The 20,980-nt window shown below is 42.0% G+C and overlaps 2 protein-coding genes across 5 annotated transcripts; both read right to left on the bottom strand.

The window, feature by feature from the left end:
- Nucleotides 1-2,897: 2,897 nt before the first annotated feature.
- LOC112268664 (putative auxin-responsive protein IAA29) lies at nucleotides 2,898-5,027 on the bottom strand. Its single transcript, XM_024454588.1, has 5 exons — nucleotides 4,862-5,027; nucleotides 3,526-3,601; nucleotides 3,336-3,391; nucleotides 3,128-3,211; nucleotides 2,898-3,076 (listed from the first exon to the last, which is right to left on the bottom strand). Exons 1-5 carry the CDS (start codon nucleotides 5,025-5,027, stop codon nucleotides 2,898-2,900), a joined length of 561 nt encoding a protein of 186 aa, XP_024310356.1.
- A 5,990-nt stretch (nucleotides 5,028-11,017) lies between these two features.
- Nucleotides 11,018-15,752, bottom strand: LOC100822779 (auxin-responsive protein IAA27). 4 transcript variants are annotated; one of them, XM_024462761.1, is made up of 5 exons: nucleotides 14,865-15,752; nucleotides 12,743-13,119; nucleotides 11,928-12,039; nucleotides 11,564-11,628; nucleotides 11,018-11,463 (listed from the first exon to the last, which is right to left on the bottom strand). In XM_024462761.1, exons 1-5 carry the CDS (start codon nucleotides 15,356-15,358, stop codon nucleotides 11,429-11,431), a joined length of 1,083 nt encoding a protein of 360 aa, XP_024318529.1. In that variant the 5' UTR covers nucleotides 15,359-15,752; the 3' UTR covers nucleotides 11,018-11,428. The 4 variants fall into 4 exon arrangements, with proteins under 4 accessions (XP_024318529.1, XP_014757666.1, XP_014757667.1 ...); XM_014902180.2 differs by having other exon boundaries at nucleotides 11,018-11,482; nucleotides 11,928-12,045; nucleotides 14,865-15,750; XM_014902181.2 differs by having other exon boundaries at nucleotides 11,018-11,473; nucleotides 11,928-12,045; nucleotides 14,865-15,749.
- Between the last annotated feature and the right edge of the window lie 5,228 nt (nucleotides 15,753-20,980).

Raw genomic sequence — 20,980 nt, forward strand, 5'->3', positions numbered from 1 at the left:
CTCGGTCTGGGCTGCGCTGTGTTGCCAGGGCAGCGGCCCCTTGGTCCCAGATCTGGGCTTGTTGGAGTATTGGGCCTCAATCTTGGTGTTGGCCGTGGCAGGATCCAACGTGTGGGAGGGACGGCGCATCGTGCTCCCGCGGCTGCTAATAGGGGTTTGGTGGCCCCTGGTTCCGTCCGAAGGTCCTCTCTTTTAAGTGTGTGTTGTGTGTCTCTTGCGACATGCATGAGATATTGTGATTGTGTTTCGGGAACAGTGATGTCATTGTGCGGTGATCTCTAGCACAAAGTCCGTTCTTTTATTCTATGAAGGTTGTCACTAGATTCAAAGATGCCTTGTCCTCCACGTGTTGGCCGGCTTTCGGGCTTTGGCACAAGTCTGCTCGAGTTTCGTGTGATTGTTGCGGCGAAGGCTTCGTCGATTGTTGTCAACCATGGAGGCAGAGTCTGAGAGATTCTAGAAAGCCATGGTATTCTAAAACCAATACTGGTCCTAAGCCCTCATTTGGTAAATTTTAATATTATCTCCGACTTAATGGACCAATCTCTTCCCACAAGTTACTCATAAGTTAGCATCCAATTAATTCAGAACTATCTATCGACATGTAACTTGGAATTGTAGGGTCTCCGAATCAATTTCGGACTGTACGAGCTCCTCTTTTGAGATATTATATTCAGGTAGGGAGCCTCCCTCCTTGCACGACTAATAAGGTAGCCAGAGTCTCCAACTCGAGGAGTGACGTGTGATGAAGACGACTTGCGGGCAAGATTAATGACAGTCTTCCTCTTGATGGTCCACGTGAAGTTCATGTGGGTATACAGGTCGACCAATAATGTGGTAGCACTCATGTTTCAGGACGGTTTATCGATTGTTGTCAATGGTTTTTGCTTGACTTTTTGCCAATTAACTAAAAGTTCATTAAGTAATCTGATGAGGCACAGCTTTTGCCGTGTTTCAAGAAAATAGTAGTGACATGGCTAGCTATCTCAAACAAAAGTAGTAGTTACATAGCTACTGCATGTACCACCACCACCAAGCATCAAGCCTTTGTCCATCAGATGGCAGAAGAAGGGGCTGGAAACTAGAGCCTGCGTAATTGATTGACCAATGTTGCTACTCCAAAACTGTTATCTTTGTTTGATCTACTACGCTCCATATATAGGTGCAAATGCTAGATGTATGAGTGGGGCACTGTTAATTATTTCCGCCATTCCCCCCCCCCCCCCCCCCCATTGCAGCAGCAACCGGCTTTTGAGCAATGCGTCCCCAATAAAGGTCCAGATTTTCGCTTGGCTCCTATAAGTCTTGATCTCTTGAACACAAGAGCAACTAATTTTTTTTTTCAAAAATGGAAGCTTTTGGTGATCTCACAAGTTATGTTGATCAAAAGAACCATAGAGTATCACACTCCCAACCTCTATGTCGAAATACACACAGCCAAACAAGAGCAACTGATCTTGCATCATGTCCACGCTGTGCCGACATAACTAGGAATGTTAAACACCTCTTTTTCTTGTGTGTGGAATCAAGGGGAGTCTGGCGAGACCTTCACATCAATGTGACCAACCATGATGACATTCAAAACCTATATGGGTCATCCAACTTCTGGCTCATCAAAGCGTCTCAATATGACACTCTCTCCTGGTTGTCATCCTATGGAGAATCTGGGACTCTAGAAACGCCAAAGTATTTCGAAACCAATCCCGGCCCTAAGCCCTCATTTGGTAAATTGTAATATTATCTCTGACTTAACTTGGTCCAATCTCTTTCCACAAGCGACTCATAAGGTAGCCTCCAATTAATGCCCGGTGGAACTATCTATCAACATGTAATTCGGACTCATAGGGTCTTCGAGTCAATTTCGGACTCTACAACCCCCTCTTTTGAGATAGTACATTGAGTCAATTTCGGACTCTACACACACCAACTCCATGCAATGAGTACTGAAAAAATCTAATCAAAAAGCCTCTCAATGGGATATCATAATAAGAATCCCAATCTTTATTCGCCCGTTCTGACCTAAAACCATATAATTTCAGTTTTCTTCTTTTGAGGAGGAAGCATCGTTGTTCCATTGATCCTTAAGCCAGCTGACCAAATCGTTGTTCCATTGTACCCAATATGTCTATAAATAAAACACAAGTTTGATAGTATAAGTCAATTTAAACTGAAGCTAACAATTTGCTTCTCGGACCAGAATACGGAGTAGGGCCTGCTGCGGTTAGGGACAAAGAGTGAGTATATCGGGATATTGTTGAGCAAGACGTATGATGTGATCATTGATTATCTGAATGGAAGTGTTTCTTCTCCCTGCTTTAAACTGGTGATAATTGGAAAATATATTGTGCAAGCAGAAAGACATTGCCGTACCGAAGATCGAAGATGTCATGGATGGGATTTCGTGACATCGATCGGCATGCAGTTCATCCTAGCTATGTGTGTTGTGCAATCAAGGTTGGAGACTGCTCGCTGGCTGCCCTGAATCCCTAGCTGCTCAGAAGCTAAGTATAGCAAACTGTTACTATGGCAAGGATTTCTTGCCGTCGACAAAGAAGAAGAGCATGTCCTAGCTAGAAGTGGAGAGCCATATATATGCATCTTGAAGGGTAGACAAATAACTTTGGAACTAAGCCTAATCAAACGGATTTGATTTGGAGTCTGGTCGACACAAGATAATTAAGCTCAAAGGCTAGCTAGACATGCATCTTGAAAGGGTAAACAAACTGAGTAGCAATAGCATAGCATTAGAAACTAGATAAAAATCCGGTTCATGAGATACATAATTAAGCAACTCTCAAAGGCTCGAAAAGCAAGCATGGAATTTATTTGCAACCATGCATGCATGCCTGCCTGCAAGCGGGTAAGCTCGTGCCGTCATGCATGCACATCGCTTCTCTTCATATTTCTGGCATATCTGCATCCTCAACGCTGCCATCTCCAATATCCCCGGCAACAGATCCTGCATCTTCAACCTCACCAATAGCAGCTCCATCTCCAGCTTCCTCAGCTTCCCCAGCAGCATCAAGGACTTCTTCATCTTCAGCAATAGCAACTCCATCTCCAACTTCCTCGGCCGCTCCAGCAGCAGCAGCATCAGCAGCAGCAGCAGGGGCTTCTTCATCTTCACCAATAGCAACTTCATCTCCAACAGCAGCGCCGCCATTGCCATCACCATTATCTCCTGCTCCTTCCTCTAGATAATCCCCATTATCTGCATATATGCAGCCGATAAACAACTGGTGTTATAATTATATATACAACCTCAAGAAGTGCAAAAGAAGAAGATATATAGTAGCTAGTCTTCTAGAACCAATAAACTATTGTCTTGCACGCACCATCTTGATTTTCTGGGGGAGCAATGTAGATCTTCTTGACCGAAATGGTGAAAAGCCTGTAACGGTTAAATTTGTAAACCATCATTTTAATAAAAGATAGTAAATTCTAAAGAAGACTAAGACCCAATTAAGAACTCACTCCCATGGGACTGCACCGAGGAATAAACGATCACCATCCACATTCTCATACCAAAGCACGAAGTCGTTGTCATCTGCTGCACCGTCTTCTTCATTCATTGCCAAGTTATTCAGTTCTTCTTGCGAAACTAACAAATTCATGCAAAGATATATATAGTGTTAACAAATAGATACTGGGCGAAGTATCCGGTGAAAACCACCTCTACGGTACAAACCGTGAAAACTTCATCGAAAATAGTTCACAAAAATCTCAAAAAAATCACATATGTTAGAAAAGTGATGGTTTATATATGTGTAAAATTTCAAGTCCAAACTCAATTTCGTTTGGTAGCAGCGAAAAACACAAATTATGCATGAATAGTGGTTTTTCAATGTTTGACATTATTCATTGTAAATTTTTCTTTTTAATTTCTCCCAAATACTTTTAATTTTGAACTTGAAAATTTTGCAGGTCTGTAGAACATCACAGTCTCAACATGTGGTATTTTTTAGAATTTTTTTGAAACTTCTAAATGTGATTTTTATGGAGTTTGCACGGTTTGCATCAAATGAGGGTTTTCACCTGATACTGATAGCTTAATCTTAACTAATCTACTTACACATAGCTGTTACCAGTGTCAACTGATATCTAGTGTCTAATAGAGGTTATATAGCTTAATCTTAGCTAATCTATAAACTGGAATCGAGAAGGTTTCAAAAGGTCAGGTACAGCTGAGATTCACGAGCGAGTGATACACAACTTGCTACCTAGTAGTAGCATACGTTAACCGTCAGTAATAAGTATTCCCTCGTTCAAGGATAAAAATCCAACTCAACTCATTCATTAGGTGGCCCACCTACAACTGTACTGGCCTTTTTTTTATAGAGGACAACTGTGCAGGTCTGACCGTCGGACTATGAAATACTAAAAATTCCACACGGTTAAAACGGTCCTTTGTATAAACGCCAATTCTTAATAATGATAGAAAGACATCAAATCTGGCTGGCGAAATTGCGTACGTTGCTTTAGCACTCCTCCGCTAGCTAGCATATACAAGCAAACGAAGCAAACGAAGATCTTACGGTGGGGAATAATTTGTATCACTCAAAGAAAAGTAACGAAAGATTAGTACTCCATATATAGTCATGGAGTACATAAGCAAAAAGATCTTGGTGAATTAAAAAAGCATAAAAATGAGATGAAATAGCGCTATATTAACAGATCTAGTCATGGAAGTGCTGGATGCAATTATAAAATTAAAGATCCATGTGGAAAATCTATTAACAGATCTAGTAATTTAGCGAGTCTCATGGATGTCTCCTCGGTCGATCCATGATTAGGAGGCATGCGCGCTACCCCCTCAAAACATTCGGAGAAAAGAAAAAGAAAGAAAAGAAAAAGAACTTACGAGAATAGTTGCTGCCCAGTCTTTTCAGGGTCAAAGACAGCGAGTCATAACTGTTGTGAAGAGCCAAATTTATCTTCCTTCCAAAGGCTTTCCCATGCATGAAAACCTTCACAAACCTTGATGGTGATAAACCTGGGTTCGCGTCGATTACAACAGAGGAGTCCATCGGAGATGGATCCCGGAATCTTCTCTGGTTGATAAACAATTTAGGGTCAAATTCTAAACAAAAATATGTGCTAGAATGGTATAATTCAGATAGAGAAACAGAATTCTAACGATGAGAAGAAAAATCATATCGCAAAGAAATATTATGGTACAAGATCTAGAACTGGAATACGTACATTTGCAGAGGCTGATGAAAATACAAGAAGATTTGGTCACAATAGGCGTACCTAGTGAGATCCCAAATAGGGGTATTTATACAGTGATGAATCCTACAATAAAGATGGGGTAAATGGCATATCCATTTTTTCGCAGTTTAATCCTCGTAAAGTATGGTAGTTGAAAAATATGCCATTCGAAACTAACTATTTTATCCTTTGAAGTATTTGAAATATAAGAATAGAAGTGGTAACCCATCTAATATGTCCTGATTGGCTTTAAACGTGCACACATTAACTTTAATTTAGTGAAGCAGAAGGGTTTGTCTGGAAAATTCATTAGTCAAGACTCAGGAGTATACGCGTATAGCCCGTCCAGGCAATTCTATCTCCAAGAATAAATGTCCCCGAGTAAATATACAGCACATCTTGGCATGCAGCACTTCTATATATGATGCATTGATGGCTCCAGATAGCATTTGACCCTGCGTTGCCGCACACGTGTCCTAAAAAACAAATCATTTTCGATATTTACAGTCAAGCCTCTTAAATTCTTCCCTGTCAAAAGAAAGGTCCTTGAATTACTTCTAAATATGCTGTGCTCACTGTATTTTCGTCCGGTAGCCCACAACTGGTTTTGGAGGTATCGATCTAAATAGTACAACCAGGCGCCTACCACCAGTACTACTCCAGTTGTACTACACGTTTCTTTTGAAAACCAATGCATGGTAGTCGTAGTTTCATCTTACAGCAACTGCAAAGCAAGGCCGGGTGCCATTCATTTATTATTAGAGATTAGGAAGTTTTCATCTATTATTATATTTAATTGAATACATCGTGATATCACCCTAATTGGCACAAAATCCTCATGGCATTGATATCTTTGCATTTACAATGTCATCTTCGAGTATTATGTATCGTTATAATATGTAACCAGTAAAAAGATAGATATCCTAAAAATTTTCATAAAAACAAAACATGTGAGCATTTATTCGTTATATTACAACCATATATAGTACACATTCACTCTCCAACCACCCCCCGCTCTTCTCTCGCGTTTCTCCAGAAGCGTCTCGTCGGCCCCTCTCCCTCCCAGCTCCGGCGGCCTTGCCGGCCAGAGAGGCCAGGGGGAGGGGCCCCTCCGGTCCTCGTAGCAGTAGTCTAGGTAGCTTTGTTGTGGTAGCTGATCAGCCTTAGGGGCTCTTGCTGTTGGCGTCCTGCCGCTTGGTCGATGGCTGCCTGGAGTGCCCAAATCTGGCGGCCGGCGGTGGTTTTCCGTCCCTGGTCCTCTGTGTTCTCCTCGTGGCCGGATCTGGTGTTTTCTTTTCTCCCTTCTTTCCTCTTGGTGGTCTGACTCTTCTCCCTGCCTTTTCCACGAGCTGCCACGGTGGTGAGCCGAGAGAAGGCAGCGTGAGTTGCATCGACCTTCTCCGTCCTGGAGGTCCTTCTGGGTGCCTGAACCGTGGGGATCAATCTCTCATTTTCACTCTCCAGCAAGCCGTCGTGGTGGCCTATGTGAATTGACAATTGAGACACTTTTTCCCCTTCGATTTGGCTCTCGATTACATCTCCCCAGTGCTGCTATTCAGATCTTTGGGCGACTACTTCCTCTACAGAATTTCCATACACATATCTTGTTCTTTTGGCTTTACAGCTATTGGCTGCGCTTGGGTTGCGCTGAGGTTGCTCGGGCTGCACGCCAAGGGCAGATGGGAAAGCCCTCGTCGCCGAGCCCCAGATGTGGCAAACTTGGCATATTCAGGTTGAGTTCGGTGAAGCGTCTTCGAAATCTACAGCTCAACCTTCTACCTCATGTGCACAAGTCAGAAGGACCGTCCGTCAAGCTACCGGCGGGGCATCAACTGACTAGCACCAATTCGGAGGCCCTTGAAGGTTCGGTCACCTTTACCCCAGATGTCTCCCCCGGACAAGCAGATGGCTTGCAACTCTTAGCGGTAGCTTTAGCCTCTTGTTTACACTGGTTTATGCATCTGTATGTTGCAAGTTGTTGCTCCATTTACTGCTGGAGGTTTGTAACCTTCTACTTCTAATATATATTCTACCTTTTACAAAAAACAACAACAACCATATATCGTTAGAATGGCATCCTAAACAGCCACATTTAATTTCCTTTTCAAATTGTGTCCCATGCCATCAAACACTAAGAAACATGGCAGGCGTCATCTTCTGTCAAAAAAAATGCAGGCCTTTTTTTTTGTCAAAACGTTATGTGGTGAGCTGGTTGAGGTCGGCAGCCGACATGCAATAGGTGGGAAGAAGGCTATCTAGGACAAAGGAGACTAGGGTTGTGTGTGTGTTGGTGGGGGGGGGGGGGGGTGGGGAGGTTGCCCCGGGCGCCCCTCCCCTCCCCTCCTCCCCTCCAGAGAGATAAGCCCAGCATTTATCTATAAGAGGGAGAACGCATAGTTGTGTAGCTTGTTAGGCGACAAAGGTATGCTAAGGTAGGTTTGGGGAAAAGAAGATATTTCATAGTTTATACAGGAGGCCATTTCATTAGCAAGGTCCGGGTCTACGTTTAAGGGAATGAACATCGTTGCTTTGTGATAAATTTATGACCAGACCAGTGGCGGCCACGTCGCGTGTTTAAGCCTCGTCGAACCATTTTTGGACTAAAGTGACACAGTAGTCCCAATTTAGGAGTTTAAGTGTGCGTTTTCTGAGTTCGCGGACTAAAATGTTCATTTTTGCCGACTTTAATTCAGGCAACAACATGAGTAGTAGCCCTAGCAACGATGAGTGCATCTTCGGCATGTTGAAGGGTGGCAGCAGGAAGGTCTAGGGGAGCTTAATTTTGTAGTATTTGTTGGATGATACGTGCTACTTTAATGAAATTAAATTTAGCAACATAGAGGATCTCTCGGAGCAAACTGTAGTTAACTTCCTCTTCGATCGTCTGCTCAGCGCTACATGTGCGTTCGGAGTTTTGGATAAGTTCACGCATGCACGTACAGGCGAGGAGTGTTATATTTGACTTTAATTAGTTTAGTACAGACTACGTACCATTTCTCTTTCCGTAGGAATAGTGAGATACTTTTTCAAGCTGTTGCTATAAAATTTCCTTGATATAGAAATGCAAGTTTTCCATGAAAAAATTAAAAATACATGAAAGCTGGACCAAAAGGTTTGTCTGTGAGTACATATAATAAAAGTGTACCATTTACTTACACTACTATGGTCTGTTGCCAGTTTGGACACATTAAGCAAAGTTAAACCTTCGACTGTGAATATTCTTCAAATAATTTAGATTGAACATTTGTAAACCATAAATTGTAAACGTTTCTCAAAAAATACTTTCAGCATATATGTAGATTTTTTGGGGATTTATAAATATGTAACATTAAATTAGCAGTCAATGTAAATTTTAGAGACAGTCTTGATGTTGAAAATAGTTATTAGGGAACCGATGAGAGTAACTTTCAAGAAAAGGAAAATATACAAGACTTAATTAATGAAGAAAAACACCTTTATGTCTGGGTTTGATATAATTGTCATAGATATGTAAGAATATAGAATTATGATATAAAAACGGAAACTATGGATGATTCATCTAAGTACATACTCAATCACGACAAGTATTTAGGAACGGAGGGAGCATGTAAAAGCTACCAGAGAATGCATATATCAACACAATCAGTAGATCTTTATACGTATGTGTAACTAAATATATCACGACTGATAGATCTTCATCATTGTATCCAAATGGATCACAGTCGATGGATCATCATCATTGTATCGGTCACAACACAACGATCTTTGTATCTTTTTCATTTGATATTGCATACCAAACCAGAACCACTATATCCTTATAAACCATCCAAGCAACAAGAACTAATTAGAACTATCAAGCCGTTGGCTTTAGATTGCACAATGTATGTCCAGTGGTGGATATCATCCAACATGTAGGCAGTGGGTTCACATCCCACAAGAAACATACAAACATCCTTATATTTATTAATATTTGCACAAAAATTACAACAGTTTAGATGTTTGTAAGACAATGTACCCACATAATTTTGTTTCTAGATCCTCCACATTATATCCCACACCTTGAGTCGGCTTGATAGGGTTTGATAAGATGCATGCCCGGCTTCTTAGCCAAGTTGGAATACCAATTAGCCAAATGAAATCAGCCAAATAATTTTGATATGTTTGATAAGCTGGAATACCAATCAGCATTGCATGTGTTGCACATGAAATTTATTCGATCTAACAATCCCTCGCTGGTGGCTTGGCTTCAAATAATTATGAATGATCTACGAAAGAGGTTCATAGACATGCATTCTGAAAGTATTTAACAAACACAATCTTATTATCCAAAGCACCTTTAAAATAAAAGTCATAAGCACTAGAATTCTCAAAAATTCCTAAGAAATATTACAATCCTAACTCCTAAGATGCATTTCGATCAATTGATAAAAGCATAATGCATTTTTCTCATGGCGGTAATGAGTAACTAAAAATGGTTGAAGATGATTATAAACATTTCCCGCTCAATTGTGCCGGACACAATGCAAGCTTGTAAGAAATATATTGAAATATATATAGTCCCCATATGTTGACAATTGTCACTCCTTCACCATAAGAACAACAAAACCTTAAAAGTAATATAAACATATTTTCAAGCCTAGCTAGATACACTAACGACATGGTCATAATCTATAATGTGATACATGTCACACGTTGCTGCTCTTTGTACTACCAATACCGGAAATCATTATATTTTCGACAGGGAAAGGTTTTGCACTGGCCCCACGTAACACAACGAGAAAAGAGATGATCATGAGTGCTTCAATGTTACTAGCCAGAGGAGGGACTTTTTCTTGATAGTCAAGAAAACAACCATGAGGAACGACCAGCTGGCTAATGGCGTCCATGTCTCATTGTGGAGCCATGGCATTACTGTCTTGGTTCAACTTCTTGAACAATGTTAACATGCCACTATATCGATCCCATGAATCTTTCATTGATCACTGGCTTCTTCTCCGTCAGTAACGACAAGCAACACCAGTTAACGACATACTCCACTCAAGAAAGGATGTATCAAGAATTAGGCAGTTGCTTGAATTATGCACATAGCTACCAGATATTACTGACCGCATCTCGAAGATCTAGAGAAATAAGGAAGGCTTAGATGCACATAGATTATATAAGAATTGTGGATATATTCTAAGGACAAAGGCAAGTACAACGGTGCTGTTTTTACGATGCATTGAGGCGCATGTACAACTTTGCGTGACATCTATCGATGTGCTACGTAAATCTTTTGCTGGCATTGAGGAGCGAGAATGTAGCCATCTATCGTCGAATATAGGGCACGGTGACATTAAGTCAAAACCAGACAAAAGACCATTGCTTCACCTCTATTCCAATTAATGTGGGCAATCTATACAAGTGAATAGCAATTAACACTAACTTTCCGCGGGGTTTGCCAAATAATATTGGGGTCTATCTGGCTTCACCCATGGAGATAGTCATATTTGTTATTGTCTTAGTTGTCGTAGTGTTCTACATGGATGACACATGCGACGATGGCACTACATATCTACATTTTTGTACACATAACTAAGGACCCTACATATCTACAGAAGTATCTATGTTGTGACACCGGTAAGTTCTGGAAGGGTAGAAAAAGAGGAACCATGTTTTACCTAGTAAACTTAATTTGAAAGGTGAAATGAAAATGTTTTGTTTGAAAATACTTGTTCGGGACACAAATGTGCATTTTCTTTCTGCTCTATGTAATTAAGAGGTACACGCTACGTTGCGGCAACAACTTGTACATATGTTTCTGACATGCCAATCTCACAAAAAACGATAAGCAAAAATGTGGTTAATTAAGCATGTTTGTGTCGACATTAATGGCATGAAGTACGATTGCTAGCAGAAACAATTTGCATGGCCACCTTCATTTTCGATGTATGTCTTGCGCCTAATGTCCGAAGACTACTATATGCACATCCATCATGAAGCTTTTCACACTGGTACACCATAGTAAACTTCTAAGAAAGCTAGCTAGCATAGTAGTGCTAGAAGAGCAATACAAAAGTCCGCCGCTACATCTCTTGAGTCATGAAATGTGCATATATCATGTGTACATATATGAGTTTGATCAGTTTGGCCGTGTCCATTCTCAGATCAGTAGGGGTGGGGACGAGTTTCTCTCTTTCATTAAAAAAAAGCCTCTGGTCATTTGGGTACTTCCTGGCGTCTTTAGTTTATTTGATGCTCAAGGAGCATCTATTTTTGCTGCCTCCTCCTCACCTGAAAGTATCTGTGTCAACTAAAAGTTCATGCACACCTTTGATCAAAGTAATGTTTCAATAGAGGAACATAGCTAGGAAACAAGTTATTCCGAAGTTACCTTTGGTGTCTCCTGATGCTGGATTTGGGGCGATGTACAATTTTTTAGCCGACGCAAGAAACAACCTGAAGAAGAAAAAAATGCACAATTATTTTGTTGGTTTTCATTAATTCCACTTTCCTGCATATGTAAAAATTTGGCAGCATGAGTACTCTTAACATTTCACCTTCGACTACAAATTCACTAAAAAAAGAGAAATACTAATTTTGTACTACGGATATCTCTACAATGTCTTTAATTTTGTGAGTAACAATAGCGTAAACAAAAAAAAATACAGTAGTGTAAACAAATAGTGTTCATGTTAATAAACTTTTGTTATGATATAATTAAAATGGTTGGACGAGAGGAAGTTCAATATACTTACTCCCATGGGACATCCCCAACAAGCATTCGGTCGCCTTCAAAGTCTTCATACAGAAATATGAAATCATCACTATTTGCACAATCTTCTTCCCCAGAATTTGAAGTCGGATAATCTGCGGCTACATTTATGCAATCCAGTTTCAGTGCTTAATATATGGATATCAATACCTCAGTGCACAAAAACTAAAGGTGCACTAAAAAACTACCGCGTCTGTTTTCAAGATTAGCTGACGTTTTGGAGATGAATATGTTATCCAAAGTGCTACTTAATAAGCTAGAGTTTGTTAGATAATAAATTATAAAGAATAGTGAAGCATTATTCATGACAAAACTACTGATATCATTTTCATCTCACGAGTCCGTGTTACTTTTACTGCACAATTTGAACAGCGTCATATACAGCAAATAGGTGTACCAAATGATTTCCTGTGTAAGAACTAAACAATTAAATGCTGTGACTGAACTACTGAAGTCTTGTTAAATTCACAGCAAACTCTAATGGGAGGGCTAATTAGGCCAGCCAACAATAGTACACTGATAGCCCAAGCTAGTTGGGCCACAAATTGCAGGTATGTTTAAATGTATTCGCACGGTCAAATGACAGTCTTCCCTAAAAAAAAGGTCACATCATACTATGAATGCTAATTTTGATTCATCTAGAAAAAAGGTGTTGCAAAAAAATCTAGAAAATTAGGTCAAAAGATTTTTTTTTCTTCTAAATGTGGTATAAAGAATCAGGGTGACACAACAAAATTACAAATCTGGTCTTTTCGTTGACATAATTAGAATTGGGGGGAGTGTCAAAGTAGTACTTACGGCAGAAGAAATTTCTTGTCATCTTGGTGAGCGCCCGGGAGAGGGAGTCGTAGCTGCGGTGAGCTCTGAGGTTGATCTTCCTGCCGACCAGGCAGCCTTCCATGTGCACCTTGGCGAACATGTTTGCCGCCGGTCGCCGCCGTAGCTCGGCAGCGACCGTGCGGCAGCTCCTCGGCACCGCGGCGTCCAACTTTTCTTCCTTGTCCCCGGTCACGGCAGCGCCATCCATCTTTGCATCGGGTGTCAGCCCGTCAAGCTTCATGTCGGCGTCGAGTCTCGGCGTCGTCGCCTGAATGCCGGCGATGAGATGGCGCCGGGAGGTGTGCACCGGCGGCCAGCCCACGGTCGCCGCTGGCATTGACACGACACGGGCATCGCTGATGATCACAAGGAATTGCAAAGCGTTACTCTTTTTTTTTGTGTGAAAATCACTGACAAGTGCACATGGTAACTAACATAAATTAAATATATATCAGAAATTTACAAGACGAAAATATGCTTTCTACCAACGCGGTTTCATTGGTTGCCAAAAGAAGGAAATCTCAGCGACTTTACCTCAAAAGCTGTCATCTAAACTAAATTACCTGTACCTTTAAAGACTAGTATGGTCTAATCGCATTGCTGTCAAAAGACCAGCATGGGCCGGCCCTACATGCAAAGCAAAAGTTTTCTCTCTTTAAATCGAACCCGGCCTTCTGTTTTTGAGCTGTCTCCTCATAAACTTTTTACTTGGAATCGGAAAACCTTTACCAATTGTCAGTGCACACTAATCAACCGCTGGTCTTATCTATCCTAAGCACATGCTTAATTGACTTGATACCCTGGAAGCCGCAGGCCGAACCCTGGGTGCGACTAGCACCAGGATTCTTGATGGGCCCGCTGCCCATCCTAGCACAACAGGTGGGCCGTGCTAAGGCTCACCGGTGCTCTGTTGGGCCCACAATCCACAGAATGTTTTCCTTTTTTCTCTAAGCCACAGAATGTTTTCCTTTTTTTCTTTTAAAAAAGAGCATGTGTCATCTGGTCACAGCTGTCAAATTATTGGGAGCAACACATCCACGGAAGGACACGCGAAAGTCGTTTTTATGAAAAGACTGCACTAATTTTTCTTCTTCTTGTTTTTTTTTACTAGAAGACATAGCTACCACAATCAAGCCCCAGCTATGCATGCTGTAATCATTGCTGCTTCCCTGACTGGGCCTGGCCTGTGCTGAATATTCCCTCTACAATTCCTTGCAGTTGCAGTGCCGGCCAAAAGGATTTTCTCTACGTATCTCCTTTGCTCGTCAGATCAGTATATATAACGGTCCCAAAAGTCCAGCAGGAAGAACATGTTAAATGTCGCACTACTACATTTTAGCTACATGCATCTTTATCTCGAAAATATTGTTTTTTATATCACTGAAGGTAGACATGTCACTTCTGAAATTTAGGGGCTAGTACGGAAGGTTTCCTATCACTGCATATATAGTCCATATGCCTTGATGGTTTGAGTAAAACATTCTTCAGATCTGTAAGGAGTTCATTCGACGTATAAATGTTACAAACTGTATAGTCATGAGCCCCTAATATAGATCCATAGTTCTTATCAAAATATTACTGTATCCAGACCTTTTTAGGAATAGATACATCCAATTTTGGTCAAATTTGAGACAAGAATTATGAAACGGAAGGAATATGTTTTACGTACATGCAGAAGAATCTATTCGCAATCATTTCTAAACGCAGTTCTAAGCACACGAGGACCCTGCAAAATACTAATCGATGAGCTAGTAGGGGTTCAAAATGTTCATGATTGCAATCATTTGTACGCACAACACTTTGATCCTTCACTTTTTCCCTCTTTTATATTTCTATTCGCATTCATGATTGCAAATGCGTACTAGTAGTAGTTACCTAGTTCTTACTTACACAACCGCTAATTGTCATGAAACTCAGTCAAGCATATACATATATGAACTTATTAAACCACGAGAAAATTATATATTGACTTCAACATTTTAAATTCACAAGCATATATATGAACTTAACATAAACATAAGCGGATGCTAAAACTAATTAAGGTATATGCATATGGAGATGCAAAACTAAACAAAAAAAAAGGAGGGGGGAAATTGCTCACCATATCACATACGTGGCCGCTAGCGCCGGCGCTGACGCAAGGCTCCGGTCCTGCTCGGCAGCCGCCTTCTGCTGCCGGGCGGCGAGGCTCCATGGGTGCATGTAGCCGGTCGGGCTCGGCATGAACGACGCCGCCGTCCAGCTGCTGCTGCTGCTCACAATGCCATGGCAACTGCCACCATGCCGCCCGACGCTAAGGGCAGCACTAGTGATCATGCCATTGCCCTTACCGACATCGCCGCTGCCGCCTCGACCGCCACCGCTGTAGCTCGGCATGGTGGCGCCATGGCAACCCGTGGTGGCACAGCCGTTTCTGCTCTCACCGCCACCACGGTCGCCGGAAGACAAAGAGATGCCGAGGCTGAGGTCTAGATCATGGCTTCCATGGAAGCATGTTGTTCCAGGACTACTAGAGCTTACTAATTCCTTTGCCTTGACGGTGCTCTCTTGCCTCCTACCAAGAGGAGGCGTCTCAAACGATATGAGATTCATCATAGCGATGGATGGATCAAACTAATTAAGTGACCAAGACAAGCAAGCAAACAAGCAAAGATTGATGAGAAGCAGATAAAAACAGATTGATGAGATGGAAGCAAGCAAGCAAAGCTAGGAGAGAAGAGCTAGCTATCAGGGAGTGAGTGAATAAGTTGGTGAGTAGCTAGAAAGAGGTTTGCTATTGATGGATGGAGAGGAGAATTAATATGTCGGAAGAATATAAGCTATAGAGATGTGGTAGTGGTTGAAGGATGAATATGTGTGCATATGTATGTAGACAGAGGATATGATATATAGATGTACAAGGGAGAAAAGGGACTTGGGCAATGATTCCACACAAGATTTTGTAAAAAGATGGGAGTATCATGTGCAAGGGCCAAGGGATGATCAATGACATATATATGTGTGTACCCGTGCTATAGTAGTGTAGCAGTTTCATCATGTTGTTATCTCTGTACCTAGATGTGTAGCCATCACATGAATGCACTTCTTCTTGGGAGAATGGACTTAATTTGTGCACACATGTGTGTGTGCACGTATAGCCGTGCACTCATGTTTACCTTTGCATGAGAATGTCGGCATTGATACTATTGATGTATAAGGTTTGGAACATTTGAAAAAAAATTGTTGATGCAGAATGTCAGAAATGTTACGAGTACTGTGAGGCTGCAAAAGTTGAGCCGAAAATATGTATATTTGCCCTCTACGCTTACTTAAGAAAGGAGGACGGTCTAAGACAGACGATATCTATATGTAAACGTGCATGGCGTTTCTTTTTTGTTCAGCACTATGAACAGAATTTAATTTGGCCCTTACATGCATCATCAATTTTTTTTCGAAAGGACATGCATCATCAATTGTTAATCTACATGAAACATTATTAATTTTGGAATTTTTTAGAACTTTTTAGGGTGGGCGATATATAGCCTCTGTTGAGTAAACCAGAATTGAGCATAATTATGTATGTATACTTGAAATACAGTCCCATCTGTTGAATAATTTTGAATGAATTAATCTCCTATGGATGCATGTAAATTCTCTGAAGCCACTGAATCCTTTGCATGATGATCATCAGCTTGTATTTTTCTTGTTTGGCATGGGTGTGCGGGTGCATGGTGGGGATGAGTCGACCATCATCTCCTCCACCATGCACGGTGCAGTACTTGCTGTCCGTTCCGGCCCTTTAATTATTGCTCTTGCAACCCTAGCTACTTTGCATGCACCTAGCTCCTCGGTCCCTTATACATGCACACATGCACTAGCTAGCCAGCCTCATCAATTTCAAATCACCTCTAAGATCATATCTCTCATCTTTTTGCAAAAAAAGGACTACTCTTTTTGAATGAAAAAAACATATCTTAATTAATAAATCGGTTGATGATATTCATGGTTCTTGATTCTTGAAACCAATGCATGCATGCAGGTTTGTCTTGTCATGCATAATCTTAATGTAGTTAATTTGATTGTGCGATCTCACAGGGAAATATTGTTCGAGGTTCTCGAAGACCATTTGTCCTTTGTGATCCTTGGTGTGGATACGGGGCAGTGATTATTGCACGTGCTCCTTATAATTATATAACTCTCGAGATGAGAATGAGATCTTTGAATGCCTCCGAACACACGCGGCGCCCATATCTGCCTTAATTGGTAGTACGTCTTTATTGTTGTGAAAAGAATCATCGTGTGACAAGAATCAAGATCTCGAGGATATATATACATATAGAGATCGACAGTATATTGCAAATCATACAAAGATACGCATGCATACAAAGCTGCTCGATCGATCCCATCGTAAAGGACGATAATCACACCTTAATCGTGTCATATAATTAAGTTTTATGAAATTTTGTTGTACGTAAACTTGAATGCATGTAAAGTCGCAAGTAAATCGTAGTTAGGGATTACTTCCTCCATCCGAAAATAATTGACGTAATCCACGTCACTTATTTTGTGACGACGGGAGTACAGTTTAAAATAAAAACATTTCACAAAAATAATGCTAATGCTACGCACAAATATGATACGATCAATGATGCATGCACGCGCACATTTGTGGTGCCCTTTGTAGCGTTGGAGCTTGACACGACGAAACAAGTAAAGAGGGCATAGAGCATGCAATCGAAATGATGCAAGTCACGAGCCATGATAAGATGATCATCCTAAGCTATAGCTATCTAGAAGCCCATAAAACTTGTGTGCATGCACATACGTGTGCACTCAGCCCTGCATCCACCTAGCTAGCTAGAGCACTACCCACTCGTGTAGCTAGAGATCAGATAGTATGAAAAGTTCTATTGTGTGGGCGACCGTCGCGTCCATATCTAGCTCACACATGCCCTGCTAGGGTTGTGTTAGTCATTTCAGTTTCCCCTAAGGTCTTTAGAGGCAGCAAATATCACTCTAAGCCAGGACCCACATCTTGTCCCTCTTAACCAAATTATATGGTGCATAGAGACAGAGGCAGATGTTGCCTTTAAAAGAGTTAAGTCCATTTTTTACCCCCTCTTTTCATTTTCTTGACACAATCTACCCCATTCACTATGGGAAAACCGGGCGTTGCCGGCGGCTCGATAGAAAGCCGCCAGCCGTGGACCGGCAGAAAAGCCCACGGCATAGGGTCGGCCGCCGGCAAATCTTTCGAAAGGCCGTCGTCAAAGGATGGCCGCCGGCAAAGAGACCCTGCACGTGGGCCCGCGTGCGAGGTTAACGGCGGGCGAAACGGCCGGCGGTGAGGGAAAAAAAACTATCTTTGCCGGCGGCCACCAAAAAAAAGTCGTCGGCAAAGTGATTCGTTTTTCTCGTGACATTCCGTTCAAATTTGGACGTGCGCGCACGAATTAAAAAAAAAGAAATAACCTTTTGCCGGCGGCCCCGAGAAAAGGCCGCCGGCAAAGGCCATTTTTTTTCCCCAAATGTCCCCTGTTCGAATTGAACCGAACGAAAAAAAAGAAATTAAGCCTTTGCCGGCGGCCCCGATAAACAACCCTGACAAAGGAGATTTTTTTTTCAAAGTCCCCCGTTCGAATTGAAACGAACGAAAAAAAAAGAAATAACCCTTTGCTGGTGGCCCCGATAAATAGCCGTCGGCAAAGGTGGCTTTGCCGAAGGCCCACATAATAGCCGCCGGCAAAGCGTTTTTTTTTCCTTTTTGTTTGTTTGTTTGTGATGTAAATCAACCATATTGTAAACACACAGAGCAATATATACTGTTGTTTAAATTGAACCCAATTTGCACTTATAAATAAAGAAAACTAATTACTCTTTGCCAGCGGCCGTGAGTTAATTGGTTACGATCGGTTCATCGACGCATGAAATGACGAAACAAATGGTTTCCCAGCTTTCCCCTTGTGCATGGTGTGCCATGTACATGTAAATGAAGGGTGTGTTAATGATAAAATCAAATCGATAGCCCTGATGTGACACTTCCTTTGCAAACAATACTAGCGAATGTGCATGAATGTTCCACACTTGAGGGGAAAAGTCTCAATTCAGACCGACGGGACATAATTTAGTCGGTCCATGGGGTAGATGTTTGCTCTTTCATGTTGACATGTCGTAATACAACACTATGATATAATAAAGTGACATGAAAACCCAAGTTTTGGTGAAAAGCTAGTAACAAAACACTTAAGGAACATTCAAACCTAAGCCCTAGAGTGAGGAAAACACGCAATTCGGACCGAGTGAGAAGAATTCTGTGAGGTCTTGGGGTAGATTTGTTGTTTTACATGTGCCCATGTGGCAATAGAACACTAAGTAATAGCAAAACATTAGGAAAACCAATGTTTTGGTGAAAAGCTACCTTGTAGACGCCACGAGGCCCGCAGGAGGGAGCGATGCCTCAAATCACACGACGGATGGTCTAGAGAACTTGAAATCTTGGATGATGTCATCAAATTAGAGATGGTGTTAAGAGGAAAACACAATCCAAGCATCTGAGGTTGCATTTTCTTCACAAATTAGACTAACCCGCACGAACGTTCCGGGCTTAGGGGGGAAACGTCGCAATTTGGACGGACGGAGCAGAATCCTTTGATGACTTGGGTAGATTTTTGGTTTTTCATGTCCCCATGTGCTAGTAAAACACAAATGTAGAGTAAAGTGACTTGAGAACACAAGTTTTGGTGAAAAGCTACCCCATAGACGCCACGAGGCCCGCAGGAGGGGGTGATGCCTCAAATCACACGGCGGATGGTCTAGAGAACTTGGAATCTTGGATGATGTCATCAAATGTGTACATAAAGATGGTGTTAAGAGGAAAACAAAATCTAAGTATCTGATGTTGCACTTCCTTCACAAACTAGACGAACCCGCACGGAAGTTCCAGACTTAGGGGGGAAAGTCGCAATTCAGATGGACGGAGCAGAATTCTTTGGGGACTTGGGTAGTTTTTTGGTTTTTCATGTCCCCATGTGCTAGTAGAACACAAAGGTAGATTAAAGTGACTTGAGAACACAAGTTTTGGTGAAAAGCTACCCCGGAGACGCCACGAGACCCGCAGGAGAGGGCGATGCCTGAAATCACACGACGAATGATTCAGAGAACTTGAAATCATGGATGATGTCATCAAATGGGTTCATAAAGATGGTGTCAAGAGGAAAACACAATCCAAGTATCTGAGGTTGCACTTCCTTCACAAACTAGACTAACCCGCACGGAAGTTCCGGACTTAGGGGGGAAAAGTCGCAATTCGGACGGACGGAGCAGAATTCTTTAAGAAATTGGGTAGATTTTTGGTTTTTCATGTTCAAATGTCCTAATAGAACAAAAAGGTAGTCTAAAGTGACAGGAAAACCCCAGCGTTTTGTGAATAATCAAAGTAAAAACTGGAAAAAAAAGGGAAAAATTCTTTGCCGGCGGCTTTTTGTCGGGCCGCCGGCAAAGCGCGCTTAACCCCCCCTCTTTCTTTCTCTCTCTATCGTGTTTCCCTCTCTTTCGCGCCCGCGCCTGACCGCCGCCGCTGCAATTCGTCGCCGCCCCCGCCCCTCGCTCCCCGGCCGGATCCGCCCAGATCCGGCCTCTCCCTCCCTCTCCCCGCCGGCCCCGCCTCCCTCCTCGCCGGCCCCCGCTGCCCCTGACTCCCCACCCTCTCCACCGCGACTCGGTGGAGCTCCACGGCCGCGCGGGAGAGGCAAGTCTCTTCTTCCCTCCTCCTCCTACTCACCCCCTCTATCATTTGCTCCATGGTGCTGCTCAGGACCCCAGTTTTCACCATGTATTGAAAACCTAGGGTTTGGGATTTCCGAACCCCTAATCCCCTCTTGGCTGCACACGCGTCTATTGTTCTAACCCTTTCTTTTGTTGATTTGCAGGTCAGTTGAAGCAGGCTCTGATTCCAGGCAGGGCAGTCCAAGGTAATGCTAATTGTTGTGATGAGCTTTTGTCTAATTTTTATGTGATGCCCTTCGGAGTGCAAATTGAATTGCCGCCTATTTCAATATCCTGGCTAATTTGGAAATGCAACCCGATTCAGTCGGTAAATTGCCGCCCATTTCAATATCTTGTGCATTTATAGTTTATTGCATATAGTAGCTTTATTTATATGCATTTAGTAGCTTAATTTGTATGCCTGTAATTAAGTTTGTATAATTGTTACTTAGGGTTTAGGATTTAGGGTTAGGG

Source organism: Brachypodium distachyon, chromosome 4, assembly GCF_000005505.3.
Source record: "Brachypodium distachyon strain Bd21 chromosome 4, Brachypodium_distachyon_v3.0, whole genome shotgun sequence".
NCBI classification, from domain to species: Eukaryota; Viridiplantae; Streptophyta; class Magnoliopsida; order Poales; family Poaceae; genus Brachypodium; species Brachypodium distachyon.

Excerpts from the sequence above, each read along its gene's own strand:
- LOC112268664 (XM_024454588.1), bottom strand. The coding sequence starts at position 5,027 with ATGGACTCCTCTGTTGTAATCGACGCGAACCCAGGTTTATCACCATCA. Across the intron at positions 3,212-3,335 it reads TCCCCCAGAAAATCAAGATG|ATAATGGGGATTATCTAGAG; the intron begins GTGCGTGCAAGA and ends GCATATATGCAG. Across the intron at positions 3,077-3,127 it reads TGGAGATGAAGTTGCTATTG|CGGCCGAGGAAGTTGGAGAT; the intron begins GTGAAGATGAAG and ends CTGCTGCTGGAG.
- LOC100822779 (XM_014902179.2), bottom strand. The coding sequence starts at position 15,358 with ATGATGAATCTCATATCGTTTGAGACGCCTCCTCTTGGTAGGAGGCAA. Across the intron at positions 12,046-12,742 it reads GACAAGAAATTTCTTCTGCC|CCGCAGATTATCCGACTTCA; the intron begins GTAAGTACTACT and ends GCATAAATGTAG. Across the intron at positions 11,629-11,927 it reads GTTGGGGATGTCCCATGGGA|GTTGTTTCTTGCGTCGGCTA; the intron begins GTAAGTATATTG and ends TTTCTTCTTCAG.